Source organism: Tursiops truncatus, chromosome 11 (assembly GCF_011762595.2).
Source record: "Tursiops truncatus isolate mTurTru1 chromosome 11, mTurTru1.mat.Y, whole genome shotgun sequence".
Lineage (NCBI taxonomy): Eukaryota > Metazoa > Chordata > Mammalia > Artiodactyla > Delphinidae > Tursiops > Tursiops truncatus.
The window spans coordinates 52,048,784-52,072,043 of NC_047044.1; the positions used below are offsets into that span (position 1 = coordinate 52,048,784).

The 23,260-nt window shown below is 38.8% G+C and overlaps 1 protein-coding gene across 5 annotated transcripts in view; it reads right to left on the reverse strand.

Annotated features, from left to right (window-relative positions):
- Positions 1-23,260, reverse strand: part of SRGAP1 (SLIT-ROBO Rho GTPase activating protein 1) — a 280,242-nt gene that overhangs the window by 69,122 nt on the left and 187,860 nt on the right. For all 5 annotated transcript variants that reach the window (XR_004528899.2, XM_019952249.3, XM_019952248.3 and 2 more), the window contains 2 exons: positions 10,910-11,131; positions 8,824-8,925 (listed from right to left, as the gene is read on the reverse strand). Coding sequence is in view for 4 of the 5 variants with exons in the window: in XM_019952249.3 (XP_019807808.1) it covers positions 8,824-8,925; positions 10,910-11,131 (324 nt within the window). In the remaining variant the exon portion in view is untranslated. The remainder of the gene's footprint in view (positions 1-8,823; positions 8,926-10,909; positions 11,132-23,260) is intronic.

Sequence of the window (23,260 nt, forward strand, 5' to 3'; positions counted from 1 at the left end):
GCAACGGTGAATGTGATTCCTTGTCAATTGCTTTTCTTTTTTTTCAACTTCCTTCTCAGAAACAAGAGTGTCATGGTTAAATTTGGAATTATCGGGAAGAATAAAGGATGTGACAGAAGCCACCAGATACAATGGCTGGGACTATGTATTACCCCATGGGGCACTCCCGATGAAGAATACCACCAGCTCTGACACACACGCAAGCCATGTTCATAAGTCACAAGGGGGAACATAGTGAAGCAGATATGAAACAGCTCATATGAGGCTTGTAATGACTCCCCATCAGTAGCAAGGAAACACAGTTGGGTTTGGTAGAAAGAGAGGCCAAAAACATGCTAAGGAATTATGAAAAACCCAAAGAACACGCTGTACTGGAGGAGTGTCCAGGTGGCCTGGACTCTGAGAGCAGATTTCTGCGGCCTTCTGTAGACCGCCTCTTTTGCCTTTCTTCTCCCAGGACACTACAATTATTAGAGAAAACAAGAAGTTTCCTTCTCCAAACACACTGATTTAGTTTTCTAGGGCTGCCATGACAAAGTGCCACATGCTGTGTGGCTTAAACAACAGAAACTTATCGCCTCATAGTCTTGGAGGCTGGAAGGCTGAGATCAAGGTGTGGCCAGGGTTGGTGCTTTCTGAGGCCATGATGGAAGGAGCTGTTCTAGCCCTGCCTCGTCGGCTTATAGACAGCCGGTATCTTCTCTCTCTGTCTCTTCATTATTGTCTTCTGTGTTTCTGTGTTCAAATTTCCCCTTAACGTAAGGACATCAGTCACACTGGTTAGGGTCCACCCTAATGGCCTCACTTTAACTTGATTACCTCTGTGAAGACCCTATCTTCAAATAAGGTCACATTCTGAAGTACTGATGGTTAGGACTTCAACATATGAATTTGGGGGGGACACAATTCAACCCCTAACACACACCACGTTATTTCATGGCACTGTGCCTTGTACCTTGCACCTGGTGCAGGCCTATTCATCCTTTAAGACTTATCATTCCATCTGTGAAGGTGACTCCTAGCCCTGTCCTCCCCTCCCCACTTAACTACTCCTTCCTTGCCACCACTGACCTTGTATGTATTTCAATTAGAGCACTGTATCCTTTCAGGTGTATTCAAAATTAGCAGAAGGAGACCACACACATATAAACTGGATTAATGCCATAGTTAATTAGCCAGGGGTACAGAAGCTTCTTGCCAGCACAGGCCACAGAAGGCAGGAGCAGCGGCAGAGCACCTCCCTTGCTCCTGGTACCTTAACAGGGGGGTACAGGTGCCAGTGACCCTGTCACTGCTGGGTAAGGTGTTGCCAGATTTAGAAAAACAGTCTGATTTTTGCTGCTCTTCCCCCTGCTTTTGGGGAAGGGTCTTGTCACCATTCCAGAGGAATTCACACTAGTAACCTACACACTTGCATTTCAGGCGATGTTTACAAATACCAGGCTCTCCTGACTTCTGAACAAAATTCATTCTCAGCAACGATACAGCTTAATCCAAAGAAGAGAACATCATCATTGCTTAGAGCCCTCTGAACAACATTTCTGCTTTAGTCATGTCTCAGAAAGCCTGTTTTCTTGCAGCCCATCTGGACTCTGACTTAATGACCCTTCTGGGTGGACCCTTTGCTAAGAGTGGTCTGAGGAGCATGATCCCAAATCCATTTCTCACCAGCACCTACACCACACTGTTCAGAGGGCCTCTGTTTTCTATCTCCAGCGGGAACACCTTGAGGTCAGGGGCAGCTTATTAACTAGCACAGTGCATGGAATACAGCAGATTCTTAAGACGGCGGTGAGAATGAATGAACGGTGGAAGTTGAAGTCTTCCTCCTTCCAAATTGCTGAGACGCCAGAGGAGTGCTCAGCACACACTAACAACGTGGGGTCTCCTTGCTGACAGTCATCCTGAGCTCTGCCATTTTCTTCCAGATGCCCTACCTCATCAATCATTTTTAGACACTTTCTAGAAACTCTCCTCATTCCGCTTGGTATTCTTCTGGATCAAGGCCCTCCCTTCAGTGAGTTAAGGCTTTATCTGAAACAAACAAACAAACAAAACACATGCGCGTGCGCACACACACACAGAGCTTCTAACAACAGGCGTTTCCAGTGAGAAACAGTTGATCCTGTTTTCAATTTTGGCTGAGATGATGCTATCATTTAAGGGATAAATGGCAGTTTTCTTTTGTTTGGGCTTTTACTGTCAACCTCATCAGTAGAAGGTTTCAGACAAGTAAGAAACACTTAAGTTAAAATGAAGTTAAAACCACACAAGTCATCAGACATAGCAATAATGATTAAGTGGTTATCAAGCTTCACTTCTTAAACCAACTGCCCCTAAGGGTTTGATCAATGATGTATATGACTTGAGATTCTGCCGCAGTCATCGATTGGTATTATGGGAAATTTGATGGGGGGAAAATGTGATTTTTCTACCCTAAGTAGAAATGTAAGCAGATAGGTTAGCGGGTCCCTGGAGAAAGAGAACCAGGAATGGATGGCTTTCTTGACATAAGAGAAGCCATTTTAGCCTAAGCCATTTTGTGATCTAAGCCGGGCCACAATGCTTGCCCTTGAACAGGTCTCAGTAACCAAGGATCTCAAGGGAACAAAGGAATGCAGGAACAGAGAAAAGGCAGCCAAACAATAGGCAGTGATAAAGCAGAGTCCTAGTTCCTCCTCAAGGGATATACATAATATACCTTTGAGTTCTGCAGGAACTAAGGCCCCTACCCAGGTGGAGGACGGAAAGAGGATGTTGACCCTCCTGACCTCAATCAACTAAACTTGGACTCTGTTGACTTTTGCCCCCAATTCTATGCTGAATTCTCCTCTGCTCAAACCTCTTCAGGAATATACATGTACCTTTAGCTTAAAAATTCCCCAATTCTTGCTGTTGGGGAGTCATTGCTTTGGGAAAGATGCCCGGTATTCTCCTTACTTGCTGCAAGAAATAACAAATCCTTCCTTCTCCTGCGCTTTGGCTTGGTTGTGTCTTTTGGCTACACTCCCACCAAGAGGTGAACCCAGTTTTCGGGTAACAGAAAGTAAAACCAAGATACCTCTTACTTCCCTCAATTACCCATGCCGTGAAAATTATCTCACATGTTTGCCTAAAATCTTGTTCATTATTGTTGAAAATATCCTGTGTAAGGATTATATTTGGGAATAGTCTGCGAAATACTCCCTAGTAAACTGTTGGTGAAAGATTTTAAGTGGTGCTAGGAAAATTTATATGTTCATTAAACATTGTTACAAATTAACTGAGGAATTAATTACAGACTACTCTCTTTTCTATTCCCTCCAGGGGGATAAATCTACTATAACTTAAGAGAAATTAGTTGTTTTATGTGTGAGAAGGTTTTACTCATAGCACAGAAGTGACATGCTTACGAAAGCTCTATTTTCTGGAGCAAATATTGGGACAAATGGTCTGAAAATGGGGCAAACTACTTAAAAATAAGGCTGTCCTAAAGAAAAGAAAGGCCTAATTGCTTTACTTATGCAATTCATTTTCCTTTTCTTTGGCTTTGATAAAGGTGAGACAGGAGGGAAGGGGGCAGGGCACAACCGTTAAAAGAATGACACAGCCATTGAGGATATGACAAAAACTGGTTAGAACCAACTAGGCCCAAGATGGCAGAAGATACAACTCCCAGTAGACCTTGAGCCTCATTAGATGCTCACTGTAATACACTAGCATATGCCAAACAACACACCCACAGGCGCCATGACACTTCTGAGGGCTACCATAAAGGCCAAGAAGTGGAAGTGCGTGGTGGCCCAATTCCTGGGAATCCCTGCCCCTTCCCCCAAATAGAATATCCCTCCCACCTGTTAGCCTATGAAATTACCCAGCCCCAAAAAACTAATCATCCTGGGCTGCTTCTGAGACAACAGCATTCTGCCTATGGAATGTACATCTCTCTAAATAAACTCTTTCACTTTACCTTGGCTCACTTTTGAATGCTTTCCTGTGTGAAGCCAAGGACCCTCACTTGGCAGCCCGTCCCAGGAACTCACCTGAAACCTGGGACATGACCATCCTCTTGCACCCCATTCTCCTGCAACAAAGGGAGGAATGAGGAACTCTAAGGAAAGGGAAATGTGATCTATGGGGAATTACTCCAGAGGCTAGCTTTGAAAGAAAGGAGCCACAGCAATGACCCCCTAAGCTGAAATCCCTACAACAACGGTTAAAAGTAAATTTTTTCCTTCCTTTCCCTTTCCTTCCTTCTTTCTTTCTTTTCCCTTGAAGTTTTATTGAGATATAATTGACAGGGCAATAATAAAGTCTACAGCATACTGATTTGACTTAACATACATCACGAAATGATGACCAAAATTAGTTTAGTGAACATCCATTATCTCACCGATACAAAATAAAAAGAGCAAAAAGGATTTACTCTCAACAAATTTTACACATAACACACAGCAGTGTTAATTATATTAACCATGTTGCACATTACATCCCTAGTAATAATTTATCTTATAACTGGAAGTTTGTACCTCTTGATGACCTTCATCCAACTCCCCCTCTCCCCCACCCCCCTCTCTTTTTCTATAAATTTGGTCTGTTTTTGTAGTATAATTGACATATAGCACCATGTTAGTTAGTTCCTGGCATACAACACAGTGATTTGAAACTTCTACACGTTACAAAATGATCACCATCTTAAGTCTAGTTACCATCTGTCACATATCACAAAGATATCACATAGTTATTGACTATATTCCTCATTCCGTACATTTCATCCCTTTGACTCATTTATTTTGTAACTGGAAGTCTGTACCTCTTAATCTCCCTATTTCACTTGAACGGTAAACTTTCAGAAAGTGGACATGGCTGTGTAACATTAGGTTGGACTTTGGAAACTGTGTATAGTGAGAAAGGTATAAATGATCATTTAGATTTAGGTTGCTTTTCAAAGTTTTAGGTTGCCTTTAAAAATAATGTTTATTAAGGTTTCACTTCAAAGTTTTAATAAAAAGTTATACTTTTAAGTAAAAAAAAAAAAAAAAAATTGGGGAATAGAGTTGTGTGGGCAGCAGTCCCTGCTCTAATTCTATGGGCACAATACACAGCGAACCTAATAATATATATTTGTGGACCGGCTGACTGGAAGTTGGAATCATAAGGCTAAGGTATCACTGATGCAAGTCCACAGCATAATGAAACTGAAAGCTCATTTTAAAAGGTTTAACAGGCAAATGTAAAGTTTTTTACATTTGAACTTCACAGTTCATTTACTGTGAAGTGACAGTAAATGTCACAATCCATTATGAATCTGCATCAACCACAAATTTTATCAAGCCCTTCTCAGGCCTTTACTTCCAACCTTTACTACTTACAAGTATACTCAGGCCATTTTACAAATGCATACTGCTCTCTTCTCTTTGTTTTAAGGCAAGTGCTGCAAAATCAACTATCTTCCAGGGCCAAGTAATGAAAATAGGCAAGTGGGCTGAGTGGGGCGTATGGCAAATAGGAAGCACGTGCTCTGCGTCTAAGGGGAGTATGTACTCCTCAGCTCAAGCCAGTTATTGTCCTATAGAAATGCAGGTCTAGTATGAGAAGATCTAATTTTTTTGAAGCTGAAAATCCACATTTTTATGCAAAACTTCCAATTTTTTTTTTTTTTTTGCGGTACGCAGGCCTCTCACTGTTGTGGCCTCTCCCGTTGTAGAGCACAGGCTCCGGATGCGCAGGCTCAGCGGCCATGGCTCACGGGCCCAGCCGCTCCGCGGCACGTGGGATCTTCCCAGACCGGGGCACGAACCTGTGTCCCCTGCATCGGCAGGCAGACTCTCAACCACTGCACCACCAGGGAAGCCCCAAAACTTCCAATTTTTAAATGACAATAACAATTAAAAAAATCAAGCACTGTAGAGGAAACAAAATTTGTCCATGGCCAGACATGGTCTGTGGGCTCTTAGCATGGAAACTCCCTTCTTAGAAGGCCTCCTACAGTTTCAAGGGGTGTCCATTATTTATAGTTGTCTAAGATTTTGTGAAAAGGTTCATGTTCTATTTAGCTGCCCTCTCTATGCTTTTGTAAGCTTGGATGAAATTTTCCCTCAACTTTGATCTTTTCACTGGGCAGTCATAATTATTTTTAGTTAATTAAATTCTTTCCAATAAATGTTGGACTTTATGAGTATGTGTGTGTACACACACACACACACACACACACACACACACACATACACATAAGTTTGTGCAGAGGCAGAGAATTACATAAATTATGCATGTGTTTCTTTACTTGTATATTTTGCTTTGACACCAAGGTGTCAATTTTCTGTCCTCCTATCAGTGGAAGATCAGAGGCAAATTCCTTATTCATGGTGGAGAAAAGTGCTACACAGGGGCTCCAAATCAGCAATGATTGCTATGTTGTTCCCAAGTTAGGTCTCTTATTTTTCACATTGTATAAACGACTTGTTATAGACTACTTCTCCACTAGACACATGCTAACTGTAACTTATTCATCTCTGTACTTTCCACACCTGGCAAAATATGTGGAATGTATAAGTCGCTCAATAAATATTTATTTTACTGAAATGGACTGACCCACAGCATCAAAACTCCTTAAGTTTGTTCTCAATGCCTCTCGTCACACAATTTCAGCTTCACCTTCAGCTCATCCCCAAGGAGAACCTGGGTGATAACCAAACTGCTCTGTTCTCCAATCTTGAAAATATATTAAAACCTCTTTCCCTCTTTCTATACCTATGAAGTCTACTGGTTGCGACAAATCCAATTTAAATCTTACTTTCCTTGGGAATCCCATTCTACTACAGTGAATCTGTTCCATCTCCCAGAATCATAAACCACTTGTCATGCTCAGAAGAAACATCAGGACAATCCAATTCATTTGTTTCTACAGTAAATTTTGAAAAATTCGCCCTCAGAAAGCACTGTCTGCCCCTATCAGGTTATAAAGATACTGTGCTTCTCCACATTATGCCCAAAGAGGAAGACTAGGGTCACAAACTCAAAGGGCTGCAGAGGCCAGACAGGTTACATAAATGGACTAGTCCAATGTAAGAAAATCAGGACTGAACGACTATGGCAAAGTGGAATTCGAGTACCCCAGCATTTCCCTTCACGAAGCAACACAGGGGCTAGAGTTCCCACACTCTCCTGTTTTTAACAGGCCCAAATTGTGTGGAGCCAAACCAAACAGGTCTGTGGGCTGCCAGTCTCGACCTTGTGTATCATACACTATTTTCCTAGAGTTTAGAGACCGTTTCCAAATAAAACCACAAGAGCCTATGCATGAAAAAAAACCTGGAAGTCACTAGGCATACAAACCCTAGGTCTAATAGGATCCAGTAAACTGCATTAAGTGAGTATTTTGTGATGCCTTGCCAGAGCCCTGAGCTCTAACGACACCTCAGAGAGCAACAGCCTTCCTTCGGGAAGTTTCATTAGGGGGACTTTACCCAGAGACTGAAATCTTAATCACATTGGTTGCATCTTATATATACATGTTTGAATAAGGGGTGGTTTGGTTCTTCCAGAAAGACCAGAAACCAGAAAGGCTGCAATGGGTTTTCACCAAACTCTACTGGTCTAGAAACATGACACTCTTTCTTAACAGAAACAAACACTCATTCACATAATTCAAAACATCTCAGTGGAATCAGAATAAAAGAGGGTACTAAAGTGAATTTTGACCATTTATTTTATCAAGGGCAGATTGTTGTTTTTTTCCTTTCTGTCCCACACTTCTTCTTTTGGAAATTGTTTGTCTCTAGAAATACGTATTTCTGCTGGGGCTGTCAAACGGTTCTATGAATGGGCACAGGATCTAAGCTGGCCAATGAAAAAATCCCATTTCCTGGCTGTAATAGTTGGTCCAAAAGTATGCATGACTTAAGTCAGGCCAATGAAAGACCTTATTTCAGAGATAAGGATGTTGGGATGAGGTGAGATGGTAAACTGTAGGGACCATGTAGTCCTGGATCTCCCGATACAGGACATGGGGAGAGACTTCCTACCAACACACATGAAGATACCACTTCAAAGTGATGAAAAGAGATTCCTGATAACTATCGTCTGGACACAGATCCAATCACCACTGAGGCTACTGCAAACATTGACCAATACGTAAACTTTGTGACTTGACTAAGTGTGATTTGGGTTCCTGTAAATTACATTTGAGTGCCTTGACTAACACAAGAAACATTTGTGGTTCCTATTTTTATTTAAGTAGAACACGGACCCAATAAATCAATTTCAGAAACAGGCAGCTGAATTGTACGACTGCTTTCTGGCTCAACATATATTTATAATTCACATTTTATGTTCTATCCATTTAAATCCAGTAATGTCAGCAAATAAACAGTTTCATATTCCCATTCAAGTACTATGATTTTTGTACTCATAATTATATCAGTAATGCCATATTCAGTACCCAAAACCTAGAAACTACCAAAAAGCATAAAAACGGACTAATTTCAAAAGTTAGGATTAAATGAACATGTCAGACATCTCTTTCCACACATTCATGTAGATTCTTGAACACATATGTTGAATTTGATCATCTATTGGGAACTACTTTCAGTATTTAAGAATTTAAGAATAAAAGGTGTGTTTACATGTGTATGCAGTGAATCCCTCGTAAAGTATTCATTTATGGTAGAATACAGAACCTTTGCATTTATCTTCTACAAGGAGTACTTCAGGAACTATGATCTAGCTGAAAATGCAGGATGAAGAGATGGCAGTTACAATGTTAAATTCCCTTAGGTCGTGTGAAACTGTCTTCCAGTTTACATTAGAATTCATTTTACTTGTGAGGGCAGAAAGCATGCTCACCTCCTCGTTCTCAATCTTGAGCGTGGCCAGTCGGGACTGCAGCTGCTGGTACCTGAGCATAAGCTCTGCCTGGACCGGCTGCTGCGCGCTGACCTGACACACCTGATGGGGAATCAGAAACCACAGTTACAACAGGGAGCCGTCCAGCCAGCCTCCAGGTGCACAGTTCTCCCATTTAAAGGCTGCAAGAATCAGGCAGATCCCCTCAAGATTCCAATTCCATATTTTACTTTTAACAGCCACCTCAAAACTTCAGTCTTAAATATGAACTTGTTATGTAAGTGGCAAGAGCAGAATGCAGCTGCTTGGCCTGGATATGACTGGGAAAAACGCAGCAGTAGGAAGCATCCCTCTAAGAAGGTGGCGGTTGCTGGAGATGGAGCTCTGATGCTGCCGTCTACCTGTGGAATAAGTTATTGCGCAGAGTGTGACGGATGATCCACGTGTACGGTCATGCAGGCCAAAGCAGGGCAGGCAGCAGAGCCTGCTGGTTACAGTCAGCTGGGTGACTACAGTAAGTTACTAAACCTCCGTTTCCTTATCTGTAAAATGGGGATAGTAAGAGTACCTATGCCATAGGGCTGTGGTGGGGATGAAATGGGATGATGTACATAAAGCACTTATTAGAACACTGCCTGGCACACAGTGAAAACTCAGAAAAAGTGAATAACTGTTTTCTGTATCTTCAACCATGGCTTGTCTTGCCAATTTTCAGCCAAATCATGTGATTCACCGCGAAACTGAGGAAGCCACTTGTCTTAGGCTTTGGTAGAAAGATATCTTGGCCATGATCTCAATTATGGATAAGGTCAAAATTAAGAGCCTTTTAACTATATTAAAATCAGACTAGAGATGAACAATTTCTTTTCGTCTTTCTCATCACAGAAATGGTCTCAGCAAATGAGAGTTTCCTTTTATGGAGTCTCCAAGACATCGTAGAGATTATTGCTTCCTGGCAGAACTGGGCATAAAAAAGGGCAAGAGACTTACTATATTAAAATAATAATAGTTAAAAAAAAGTAACAACTTTTAACCCAACTGAAATCACTTGTTTGTGACATTTTATCATTCTGTGTTTAACACATTCATCCATAACTGAAAGATTAAAACCATGTGGTTTTAGAAACATAACTCTGGGTGGGATAAGCCACTCGCCTGTCAAATTCGTGTGCTATTGGCATAAAGACTGCTTACCATTTTTAATCAAGTAATTCACTCTATCAAATCAAGCAAAAATAAAATTAGGTTAGAAATATATCAGGTACATACATATACATCTTATAAGTCTTAACATTAGGTGTTTCAGAGAAAATATGACATTAAAGAAGATATCTGCCATGGAAATTATAAGTACGTCTATTTTTAAAAACATACTGTCACCACAATAAGCGAAAATTGAGTTTTTAATCTATGAGTACTGTTTTGCACAGCTGGGACACCAAGTGCTATAGAGCATGCTCCATTATTGGTTCTTCTTGTTTCCCCCTGTTCACAGACAATAAATATACCTCTGTAACTCATAAATGGTTTAAATGGAGTTTTTCCCTTGCATAAAATAGGATAGAAAGCTAAACTCATATAAAGAACCTAAGATATAATACATCCTTTCTAATGCTCGTTTTACCAGTTTGGAGATAACTTGAGTCTTAAAAAAATGGTTTGCATCTTTTTTCCTGTCTTCCATTTTCCTGCCATTTATAATTATTTTTCTTTACAGAGATCTTTAAATCAGGATTATAAGAAGTCTTCAGACAGATTCTATTGGGCCAACAAAACGCTTTGTTTTGAACTTAAATCTGAATGTCTTGTGGTGGAGAAAGAATTCTTTAACTATCCTGCAACAGTTTAGCGCTTACACCCAGGTGAGTTTGCACCTCTATTTCTTTGGCCTCTGGAGGCATTAGAGTGTTTGATCATTGCTTTAAAAGGTGGTAGTGGTTGATTGTTGAGAGTATTGTGCTAGGATCCCATGCAAAGGCAGCCAAGAGAAGACAACTGGGAATTTTTACAACTGCTGGGTACAGCAGGGGAAGAGTAATGTAAGTTAAGAGACAATTCATTAGTTTTAAGATAATCAATTACTGACCTCATCACCCATGTGAGACTGAAACTCAAACTTCATTGGTGGACAGAACGCAGCAGGGTACATCTCCATGAATCTCTGCTTATCACTCCTGGGCTCCAAATTGTCAACTGCATTCTCAATAATGTCTAAGCCTTCGTGTCTGGAGGTTTCAAGGTTATACTCCGCAGAGAGATATGTTCTCAGGGCTCTGTTTAGACTTGCATGGTAGCCAAGATCACAGCACTTAAAAAGTAAGAGAACACCACATATAAAAATTAACTCAAAATGGACCACAACTTAAATGTGACAGCTAGAACCATAAAATTCTTAGGAGCAAACCTTCATTACCTTGCATTAGGCATTGGTTTTTTGGATATAGTATCCAAAGCACAAGCAACAAAAGAAAAAATAAATTGGGTTTCATCGAATTTGAAGACTTTTGTGCTTCAAAGGGCACTATCAAGTAAAAAGATAACCCACATCACGGGAAAAATATTTTGCAAATCATGTTATCTGATAAGGAATTTGTATCTAGAATATATAAAGAACTCTGACAACTCAATAATAAATAGACATATAGCCCAATTAAAAAAATGGGCAATGGATCTGCTAGGTATTTCTTAAAAAATACATATACAAATTGTCGAAAGCATATGAAAAGATGCTCAACATCATTTGCCATCAGGGAAATGCAAATCAAAACCACATGTGATACCACTAGGATGGTTAAAATAAAAAAGACAGGAAATAACAAGGATTGGGGAGGATGTGGAGAAACTGGAACCCTCATACACTGCAGATGGGAATGTAAAATGTTGCAGTCACTTTGGAAAAGAGCCTGGCAGTTTTTCAAAGGTTAAACATATGACTTGGCAATTCCATTCCTAGGAATATATAAAAAAAGAGATAAAACATATGACTTGGCAATTCCATTCCTAGGAATATATAAAAAAAGAGATAAAACATATGACTTGGCAATTCCATTCCTAGGAATATATAAAAAAGAGATAAAACTTGTACATGAATGTTTCTGGCAGTATTATTAATAGCTGAAAAGTGGAAACTAAGTGTCCATCAATAAATGAATAAACAAAACATTTTCAGCCATAAAAAGGAATGAAGTACTGATACATGCTACAACATGGGTCAGCCACACATTGTATGACTCCATTGATATGAATATCCAGAATAGGCAAATTTATAGAGAGAGAAGGTAGATTAGTGGTTACCTAGGGCTGCGGGATGAAGGAATTAGGAAGTGATGGCTAAGGGGTGCAGGACTTTTCGGAGTAATGAAAACGTTCTAAAATTGATTGTGGCAACATATACACAACACTGTGGATATAATAAAAGCCAACTGTGGATTTTTAATGGGTTAAATGTATGGTATGTGAATAATATCTCAATAAAGCTATTAAAAAATAAAAGAAGCAAAATCAAATACAGAAAAGAAATAATGAAAAAATAGCTTTCAAGTTTGTTCATGCATACTGAGATTGATACAGTGATCTACTGAAATCCTTCTGGGATGCAAACATACTAATTGTAGTATTTTGATGTTTGTATAATTTACTGAAGACAACAATAATCTGTACTCTTTCTGAAATGGGAAAAACAGGTTTGACTCTGCCAAAATAGCCCAGTCATGCCTTCTGTCTTATCTCTAGAATAAAATTTTTCAGTAAGAAATGACTGGCTAAAGTCCTTCTATCAGAGACAGAATTTTGTTTAGTATTCCTAGGAATACAAGGGCTTTGGGCTTCGATCTTCACTATCTTTAATTTGTATTTATTTATTCATATTGCATTTTAAGGGAATATAATTTTAAACAATGTAACTCTGGATACTAGTCAGTTATAAATTACTGACAGAATTTTAAATTTGTACATAAAAGCAATATAAATCTCTTAAAGAGAAAACAAGTGGTTTTAAAGTACAAAATCAGGTCATCCCTATATTGTTCTAATGAAGTTCAATCAATTCAATTTGATTCAATTCAACTCAGCTCACTAATTGGCCATCTACAGATGCCTGGGCATTTGCTAGGCTCCAGGAATATGAAAACTGGAACACAGTAAAATATAATCTCCATTCTCAAGGAATTCAAGTATAAGTTGTTCGTCAGTTTGCTACTAAAAGAGTAGTAGAAGGGTGCAAAGGACACAACTTGTCTTATGTTTTATGAAGGTACAGATTTAATCACTGACCTGTCCTTAGAAATGCTAACACATTTAATTCCACCCTCACCCTCCAATTTCATAATGCTTAAATTTGGGATTTTTACATAAACATATTATAAAATCTTGGTTTTCAAAGTGTGGTCTGTGGACCAGCAGCAAATGCAGGCTCCTGGGCCCCACCCCTGACCCACTGAATTAGAATCTGAAGTTAAAAAAGAAATACGCACGTTGATTCATATACACGCTAAAGTTTGAGAAGCACTGCACTGAAACAATCAGGTAAAAGGGTCTTGAACCCTGTCCTTTAGGGGTGCCATTTCTCCAAACAGGCCAGAGAATCGACTTGATTAAAGATTACTTGATTTAAAAAAGCAGACAGTAGCTGCCACATCACAATTACAAATATGAGCAAAACATAGTTGCGAGATGCAGCAGTCTCCGCGTTAATACATTTCCAGCGGAATCAGCTGCACTCAAATACAGAGACTGATTTTCAGTTAATTAAAAAATTCTAGCCTCAGATGAGCAAAGTCCTCTTTTATTCCTCTTACTCCTCAAAATCCATAATGGTTCTGTGTAGCAGCTTTATACACCTCAGAGGGACTGAAAAATTATTCTTTCAATAACACCTCATCGTATGAAAACATAAATTTGTGAAGGAAATGGCCTCATTTCTTTGAGATGTACCAGTGCTTCAAAACACCCTACTATTCTGAAAGAAGGCAGATTCAACTTGATTATAATGAAGCAGATCACACAAGCTCCTTTACTTTATGAGTACTGATCCCAATGGGACTTAATAGAAAATTGATATTGAGAGGAAACAACCCAGAGAAAAGCCTTTTCTTCCCCCCAACAAAAACCAAGTCTCTTTTCAACTTAAAAGAGAAAGGAAAAAAGAGAAGAAGAATGAAGGAAAAAGAGGAAGAAAAAGAAAGAAATTCAACCCCAACTATCCACTTGAATTACAGCTCTGAAAAATACATACCAAATTTTCATTACTTCCAGACTTAGTTCACTCCTCAAATTTCTAAGTGTGGCTTCTTTGGGGAATAAATGTCAAGATTTCAAAAGTACCAGTGCATGTTTCCACACGCAGCTCAGCCACACAAAGTTGGTGAGTCTGGTCCCAGTAAGACACCCCTTATTTCACTGTTGTTTCCTAATAATTTGGGGAGAAGCATGCATGTGGCTTCATAATCAACCCAGGGGCCTCCCCTGGGTGTCTTCTGGACTTTGAGAACTTAGTAGGTTTCTGTGATGAGCTTTGATGGAAAATTTCCTTCTCTGACCTCTACCAATACTTTCCAGTCTGTGAGGTCATGTAACTGGCATGATTTTGTTACTTGTGATATGCAGCTTTTTCTACACTGTAGGCTTTTTAACCATCCAGAATTTTAAAAGAAACAAGAAACAGCAATAAAATTCTTTTTCAAGGTCTCCTGAGACAGCAAGACCTGTCACAGCCATTTTTTTTTTCTAAACTGGAAGCTAAAATGACACTGGATATGTTAGGATTCAAGATACTTGGTTAAAAGGCCTAAAGTAATTCTACGGAGCTTATGAATTATTAATGACAACACGAAGAGCCAGCTTCTACACAAAGAGCTGAATTATAACCCAAGTGCCCAAGTGCATTTAATGATGAAAATACATAAGAAACCAATAAAATATTTCATGAAAACAAAATAGTGTTGTTCTGATGGATGAAAAACTCTGAATGGCTATATTAAATTATGGATTAAAGCTGGGGAAGGAAAGACTGTTAGAAGTCGAAGGCTGTATTTTTTTTTTAATATCCTAAGAGCTGCCAAGATAGATTCCACTAGGCATTAGTCTGTAGCACCACAGTAAGGCTAATTTCCTTAGGCAAAAGTGTTACAAATAGTATAAAAAAAATGAAGATGAAATCTAGGTACTGAGGCCAGTGACAAATACTTTTTCTTGTCCCAAAGGCTGAGAGATTGGTTCAAGTATACTTGGTGGGTATAATGTCAGGATGTCAGGTATAACTGGATCATAGCTGTTCCGGGAGACAACTTTTTTTTTTTTTTGAAATAAACTCCATGACATGAGAAGCCCTAGTGGGGTAGAAGTTTGGGCCTAGATGGGATTACCATAATGGAAAACAAGTCCTACATACATGCTTCCAGAACAGTAACAGCCAATGTCATTTGCAGGGCAGCCCAGGAAGTGGCTGGAGGGCAGCCCCAAGCCTGTATGTCACTCCAGAATTAAGTGGTTGTCATGAGAATGGAGAGGGAAGAATTCCTGAAGTATTCAGTCTTAACTTCATCACTCCTGCCTCTGTCTGAGAAGCTTCCATGATCTTTTCTTGTGGGTCCTATCCCTGGCTTTTAATAAGTTTGGCTTTGGCCATTCCAGAACCATGGATATTGTGTAAAGACTCAGTCTGCCCCTTCTTTTCGGTCTTTCTGAAAAATAGTGCAACCCAAGCAAACTGAACTGCAAAATACAGCTTTCACATGACCATGGGTAGCTTTCAAAGACCAGAAATAGACACTCTCAGAGCTTTTACAGTAGATGTCAAGAAGAAAGTTGATTTCTCCTGTGTAAGTATCTTTGTCCTTCACTAATTTCTTCTCTAGCTATTCAGTACCTCAGGCAAGATACCGCAAACACATTTTGTGAGACAGAGGCATCTTGTGGAACTGAACTGTATGTCTAAATTACAGGCAACTTTTACACACCTGCTTTCACCTCTGGGCTCCTGATGGTCCCTAGCTGACAATTTAATTTTTGCTGCTACTTTAACTGCAGCTGAGCATTTAGCCAAACTTGTTTTGAGTTTCTCTTTAGCATGGAAAAGGTCAAAATGGTACATTGGTGTGATACCAATGGATACAAAGTAGGAAACAGGAGAAGGAGAACAGAGGTTGCATAGCCTGAGCCAATGAGTAGGCTGAATAATCTTTTGTTGCCTAATACAGCTCCCACCCACAGGGGCAATTATTTCCTTCAGAGGAGCTGCTACTGGACTCATTTTTTTCCCAGGCCAAATCTCTGTAACTACCCTGAATCAAATCACAAGAGAGGAGAGAGAACAATAAACCAAGCCTCAATTAATACAGGTCAGGTGATACATGCTATGGAGAAAAGAGTCAGAGGTACACGGAGTGCTGGGGGAAGGGCATTGCTCTTTTATATAGGACAGCCGGGTGTCACATGAATGTAAAGGAGGAGTATTGTAAAGCTCTGGAAGAAAGAGTGCTCTAGACAAAAACGAGAAAGGCCCCAGGCAAGAAAAAGCTTAGTGGGTCTGGGTAAGAGAAAGGCCTGTGTACCTGAAGCATGGTGACTAAGGGGAAAGTTGCAGGAGATGACACTGAGTGGCAGGTGGGTGCCAGTTCACATAGCGTCTTAGTGAATAGTTTGGATTTTATTCTAATGGAGAGTTTTAAATAGGGATTACAGGTCTGATTTATCTTTTTTAATACTTTGGTTGCTTGGGAAGAGAATGAATTATTGATTGGAAGGTCTTAGTGCTCAGTTGGACATCTTAGGAAGCTGTTGCTTCCTAAGTGCAGGCAAGAGATGAAGAGGCTTTGTCTCAGAGACTGAGAGTGCAAGTAGTGAGAAATACCAAGGTTTGGTATATTTTGGACACTGGGTTTTTGGCTTGGGCCACTGGGTGGAAAGTGGTACCATTTTCTGAGATGTAAACAATGGATAAGAAAAAGTTGTTACATGTGTGAAGGATGATGACAGTAGGGGCAAATGTTCAAGGTGTCTACAGACATCTGGTTAGAGATGTCCAGGAGGCAGTGGATATGCAAATCTGAAGCCCAGGAATATGATTAAGGCTGGTGAAAAAAAATCTAGGAACCATCAGAGAGTATTTAAGGCAAGGGACCAAGAGAAAAAGAAACAAAGGATCACGCCTTAGGCAACTTTCACAACATTCAAAGGTACAGCCAAGATGGAAAAGCGAGCACTGGAGCCTGAGAAAGTGCAGCCTATACGGCAGGTGGATGCAGTTTCTTTAACAAAGGCCCACAGCATCTCCATTGGAAGGAATGTTTAAAGCCATCCACTTCGGTCAACCAACTCATTTCAGTTTTTAAATACCCTTTCTTCCATGAAGGGATAAAAACACGCATATATCAGTTTACATGATAACTACACTGTCCTAACCCATCTAACATCATCTCTTTATAACCTTCCTGATAGGAGTTCAGGCCTAATGGAGACTACAATATTAAAATTTGGCAGGTTTTCATGGATAAATTTTAATACTATTATGTAGTGGGGGAAAAGTCAAACTAATTAAGAAAAATCTGAACTCTGAATAAAATGCTTTTCAATTAAAAATATGTCCCTAGAGACAAAAGGATAGCTGATTATTTAGAAGTGATAAAATAAACATGGCATGCGGTATACAATGTAACCTAACTTCAATCTTATTCTGTAGAAATGGCTAATAAAACACATGACAGAAATCTCTACCAAGAAAATTAGCTGGAATAGGGGATTTTCTATGGCAATATTCCATAACAGTAACAAAGATTTATCCTTCAAGCTTCAAAGTGACCTGCAAACGTTTACAGGGAGTAATTGGAGACTGTGAAACTGTACTGTAAGGATGACAGATACTTTATTATTATGGGGCAGGTGCTCAGGGACAAAGCACTAATAGAATCTTACTGTTGAGGATTTTGTTTCTCTGACTACCTTTTGAGGGTGAGTAGGTGTGGAACTGGACTGAAAGAGGTTATATCACCAGTTCTGCAATCTTAAAACCAGTTGGTTTAAGAATTTCAGATATACAGACTAGTGAATATGATTATAGATCAGAGATTCCTAGCATTAAGACTTGTACTCTCCTCAACTCTTTTTTCTTAGCAAATCATAATCACTTGAAAATTTGAGCATTCAATCACAAATATATTTGTTGCCTGTATGATTTTTCTTCTTGTTGTAATACATCCTAATTTTTACAGAATAATAGTTATAGTCTCTTCTGCACTTAATGTTGGGAATATTTAATGATAACAGATACAAAATCTATTATTTACAAAACTACAATCTATTTTACCCTATAATTATGCCTTTATTCTCCCAAACCAATTAAATTTCCTTTGGCCAATACTTGCAATTCATATTAATTTTTTAGAATGACATAATAAAAACCTCACTGTGAAATTAACTTTGTTCACTTCCCACCTGATTCCAAAGTAAGAGACTGTTACTCTACAAACTAAAATTTACTTAAAACTTTCTTCAGAGACAGAGGAAAAGCCATCTCAACAATCTTCTGCTTAAGTGACACTCTGGATTAACTAATACTCAGTTCATTTTATAAAGCAGAGGTTGGCCAACTATGCAGCCTGTGAACAAAATCCAACCCATGGCCTGATATGATAAATGAAGTTTGACTGCCACATAACCATATCCATTTGCTTACTTACTATGGCTACTCCTGCACTATAAGGCTCACAAAGCCTAGAATATTTACTACCTGGCCTTTTACAGAGGAAGTTTGTCAACTCCTGCTCTAAAGCATAGTGACCAATGCCACTGTGAATATACACAGTTAATAGGCCCTCTCTAATACTCCTGTACATTTCTGCTCAAACAATTAGTCTGTATGCCTTCAAGAGTTGATTGTACAGGGACTTGCCTGGTGGCTCAGTGGTTAAGGATCCGCCTGCCAATGCAGGAGACACAGGTTTGAGACCTGGTCTGGGAAGATCCCACATGCCGTGGAGCAAATAAGCCCATGCACCACAACTACTGAGCCTGCGCTGTAGAGCCCGCGAGCCACAACTACTGAGCCCACGTGCCACAACTACTGAAACCCATGTGCCTAGAGCCTGTGCTCTGCAACAAGAGAAGCCTCCGCAATGAGAAGCCCGCGCACTGCAACAAAGGGTAGCCCCTGCTCACCGCAACTAGAGAAAGTCCACCCATAGCAACGAAGACCCAACACAACCAAAAATAAATAAAATAAATTTATATATAAAAAAGAGCTGATTGTATAATATCTGTGCCATTTATATTTATTATAATTTAATTAAATATTAAATAAACTGATAAAATAATTGAGAAAGGAGCTGTTGGAAGATTTAAGAGTAAACAAAATTGTTATCAAATTAGGCACAATTGCCAACTGTGCAAGACTGTGAAAACACTGTATAGATCCAAAATATTTTTTCTTGTGTGTTAAAAAAAATTTTAAAGTAGAAATCATAGATAATACACAGTGGGTGTGGTTGTACATAGGAAGACTGACTATTCAAAATTCTGTACAAAAAGATAAATAATAATTTAAAGATTAGCAAGTTCAAGTACATTGGTATACTTTAGATTAAAATATTTAAGGCATGGTTTTAATCATTTTTTATAACTCCCTGCTTTTTCCGTTTCTAAATGTAAAACATGCCAAACTTACAGATAGGTGCAAAATATATACAGTCAGCCCTCCATATCCACAGGTTCCACATCCATGAATATGAAGGACCGACTGACTTTAAAGGACTTAAGCATCCTTGGATTTTGAAGGATGCTCCTGGAACCAATTACCTGTGGATACGAGGGACAACTGCATACTTTTAAATAAATAAAATATTACAGGTATTTCATAAGTCCTCTAACCCCGCCAATTGCAACCCCCTCCATCCTCCCTAAAGATAACTCAGTATCTGGAGTATCCAAACTAACATTGATAGGTAAAGGTGAAGTTTATCTAAAACAGATAAAATTGGAATTATTAAATTAAAAAAACATTAGATCACCTCCAAATCTATAGGAAAGACTTGAACTAATCTATCAAATTGTTGCAGTGTTAGTTTTTAGACCTGTAGTCGTTAACAAAAGAGGATTCCATTAAATAGGGTGTCAGTGATATATATGTAAATTTATACTCTGAAGTGCCTGAAAATATTTTCTTAAATTATCATTCCTGTTTAATTTACATTATTAATTTGTACTCTAAGAAGGCATTTTGCTGACCAAAAGTAAATTATCGCCCAGATGTTGCTGAGTTCCAAATTAGTAGATTTTCAATTTAATAAAATCCAAATTCAAGAGGTTTTAGAATATCCATAGTTTGTTGCAAGGGAAAAACCTTAACTATATATGATGAAGGAATCAGAGCTATATCACCATACGCTAGTGATCAATTTCAGTAACACTATCAGTGGGCCAAACATACGTTGTTACATACCTACATAAGACACAGCAATACCACCCATGGTGTATTCCATTGCAAAGTGCTTAACTTGAATCCATAAAGCCTTTATGTGGTGTTTGCTTTGTAGGAAATACAAGGGATGGAGAAATGGGCTAAATAAAAACACAACAAATGATCAGACAAATTGAGAAGCTGAGATTTTCTAGGGAACTCCTGTCTCCTCAACAACTGTCTCTTTAACAAGGGACTTGGCTGGATAAAAAAAGACTAAAGGGACACATCACACAGATCCAACATGTGATCTAAATTGGATCTAGTCTAGACATACCAGCTGAGAAACATTTTGGGGAGGGGGGATTCACAAATGGGAATGTGGCGGTTATTAGACGAGACAAAATTTTTCTGAAATGGAAGGATGGGAGATGAATGACTGAAAAAAGGGAGTTGAAAAGCTATATGTAAAATGTGATTTCATACTCTCTGGTCTAAAAATGTGTGTGTGGACACAGAAAAAGTCTACATTTTAACAGTGACGATCTCAGGTGGTAAGAATGTGATCATTTTATTTTCATTTGTAGTATTTTCTAGATTTCTACAATGTAAATGTAGTGCTTCTATAATAAGACTAGTTTTTTTTTTTTTAACATCTTTATTGGGGTATAATTGCTTTACAATGGTGTGTTAGTTTCTGCTTTATAACAAAGTGAATCAGTTATACATATACATATGTTCCCATATCTCTTCCCTCTTGCGTCTCCCTCCCTCCCACCCTCTCTATCCCACCCCTCCAGGCTGTCACAAAGCACCGAGCCAATATCCCTGTGCCATGCGGCTGCTTCCCACTAGCTATCTACCTTACTACGTTTGTTAATGTGTATATGTCCATGACTCTCTCTCGCCCTGTCACAGCTCACCCTTCCCCCTCCCCATAACCTCAAGTCCGTTCTCTAGGAGGTCTGCGTCTTTATTCCTGCCTTACCCCTAGGTTCTTCATGACATTTTTTTTTTCTTAAATTCCATATATATGTGTTAGCATACGGTATTTGTCTTTTTCTTTCTGACTTACTTCACTCTGTATGACAGACTCTAGGTCTATCCACCTCATTACAAATAGCTCAATTTCGTTTCTTTTTATGGCTGAGTAATATTCCATTGTATATATGTGCCACATCTTCTTTATCCATTCATCCGATGATGGGCACTTAGGTTGTTTCCATCTCCGGGCTATTGTAAATAGAGCTGCAATGAACATTTTGGTACATGACTCTTTTTGAATTATGGTTTTCTCAGGGTATATGCCCAGTAGTGGGATTGCTGGGTCATATGGTAGTTCTATTTGTAGTTTTTTAAGGAACCTCCATACTGTTCTCCATAGTGGCTGAACCAATTCACATTCCCACCAGCAGTGCAAGAGTGTTCCCTTTTCTCCACACCCTCTCCAGCATTTATTGTTTCTAGATTTTTTGATGATGGCCATTCTGACTGGTGTGAGATGATATCTCATTGTAGTTTTGATTTGCATTTCTCTAATGATTAATGATGTTGAGCATTCTTTCATGTGTTTGTTGGCAGTCTGTATATCTTCTTTGGAGAAATGTCTATTTAGGTCTTCTGCCCATTTTTGGATTGGGTTGTTTGTTTTTTTGTTATTGAGCTGCATGAGCTGCTTGTAAATATTGGAGATTAATCCTTTGTCGGTTGCTTCATTTGCAAATATTTTCTCCCATTCTGAGGGTTGTCTTTTGGTCTTGTTTATGGTTTCCTTTGCTGTGCAAAAGCTTTGAAGTTTCATTAGGTCCCATTTGTTTATTTTTGTTGTTATTTCCATTTCTCTAGGAGGTGGGTCAGAAAGGATCTTGCTGTGATTTATGTCATAGAGTGTTCTGCCTATGTTTTCCTCTAAGAGTTTGATAGTTTCTGGCCTTATATTTAGGTCTTTAATCCATTTTGAGTTTATTTTTGTGTATGGTGTTAGGGAGTGATCTAATTTCATACTTTTACATGTACCTGTCCAGTTTTCCCAGCACCACTTATTGAAGAGGCTGTCCTTTCTCCACTGTACATTCCTGCCACCTTTATCAAAGATAAGGTGTCCATATGTGCATGGGTTTATCTCTGGGCTTTCTATCCTGTTCCATTGATCTATCTTTCTGTTTTTGTGCCAGTACCATACCGTCTTGATAACTGTAGCTTTGTAGTATAGTCTGAAGTCAGGGAGCCTGATTCCTCCAGTTCCCTTTTTCGTTCTCAAGATTGCTTTGGCTATTCGGGGTCTTTTGTGTTTCCATACAAATTGCAAAATTTTTTGTTCTAGTTCTGTGAAAAATGCCAGTGGTAGTTTGATAGGGATTGCATTGAATCTATAGATTGCTTTGGGTAGTAGAGTCATTTTCACAATGTTGATTCTTCCAATCCAAGAACATGGTATATCTCTCCATCTATTTGTATCATCTTTAATTTCTTTCATCAGTGTCTTATAATTTTCTGCATACAGGTCTTTTGTCTCCTTAGGTAGGTTTATTCCTAGATATTAATAAGACTAGTTTTAAAACAAATTCTATGGAAAATATATGTGACTTTTTTATATCAATAGATTCATTCATCATCATGTATGATAGAAAAATTTTAAGAAAGGCGACAGATACTGACTTGAGTAGAAGCCAAGAGAAACTGGAGGTCTGTATAAAAAAGGTCTCAACTTGAATTCTTTGACTATTTATAATGCTTTGATTTAATCAAGATACATTTAGTATCTTCCATGTCATTTCACATATTAAATGTTTTTGATGCTGTATTAAGTGTCTTAAGACAGCATTAAAAATGTTGTCTTAACTTTTTCTCACTAGAGGTATAATAATGATTATACCTTCTAATAATTATTAGCTCAGTATAAAAGGTATTTTGCTAAATAGGCTCACACGGGAGCATAAAGGATTCTAGGTGCCTTTGCATAATAATCCGTTCCTTTTTCATCATGAAGGGTCAAGCTTAATCGTTTTTAAGATCACCACCGTATATGTAAGTTGGGTTCCTACAAAA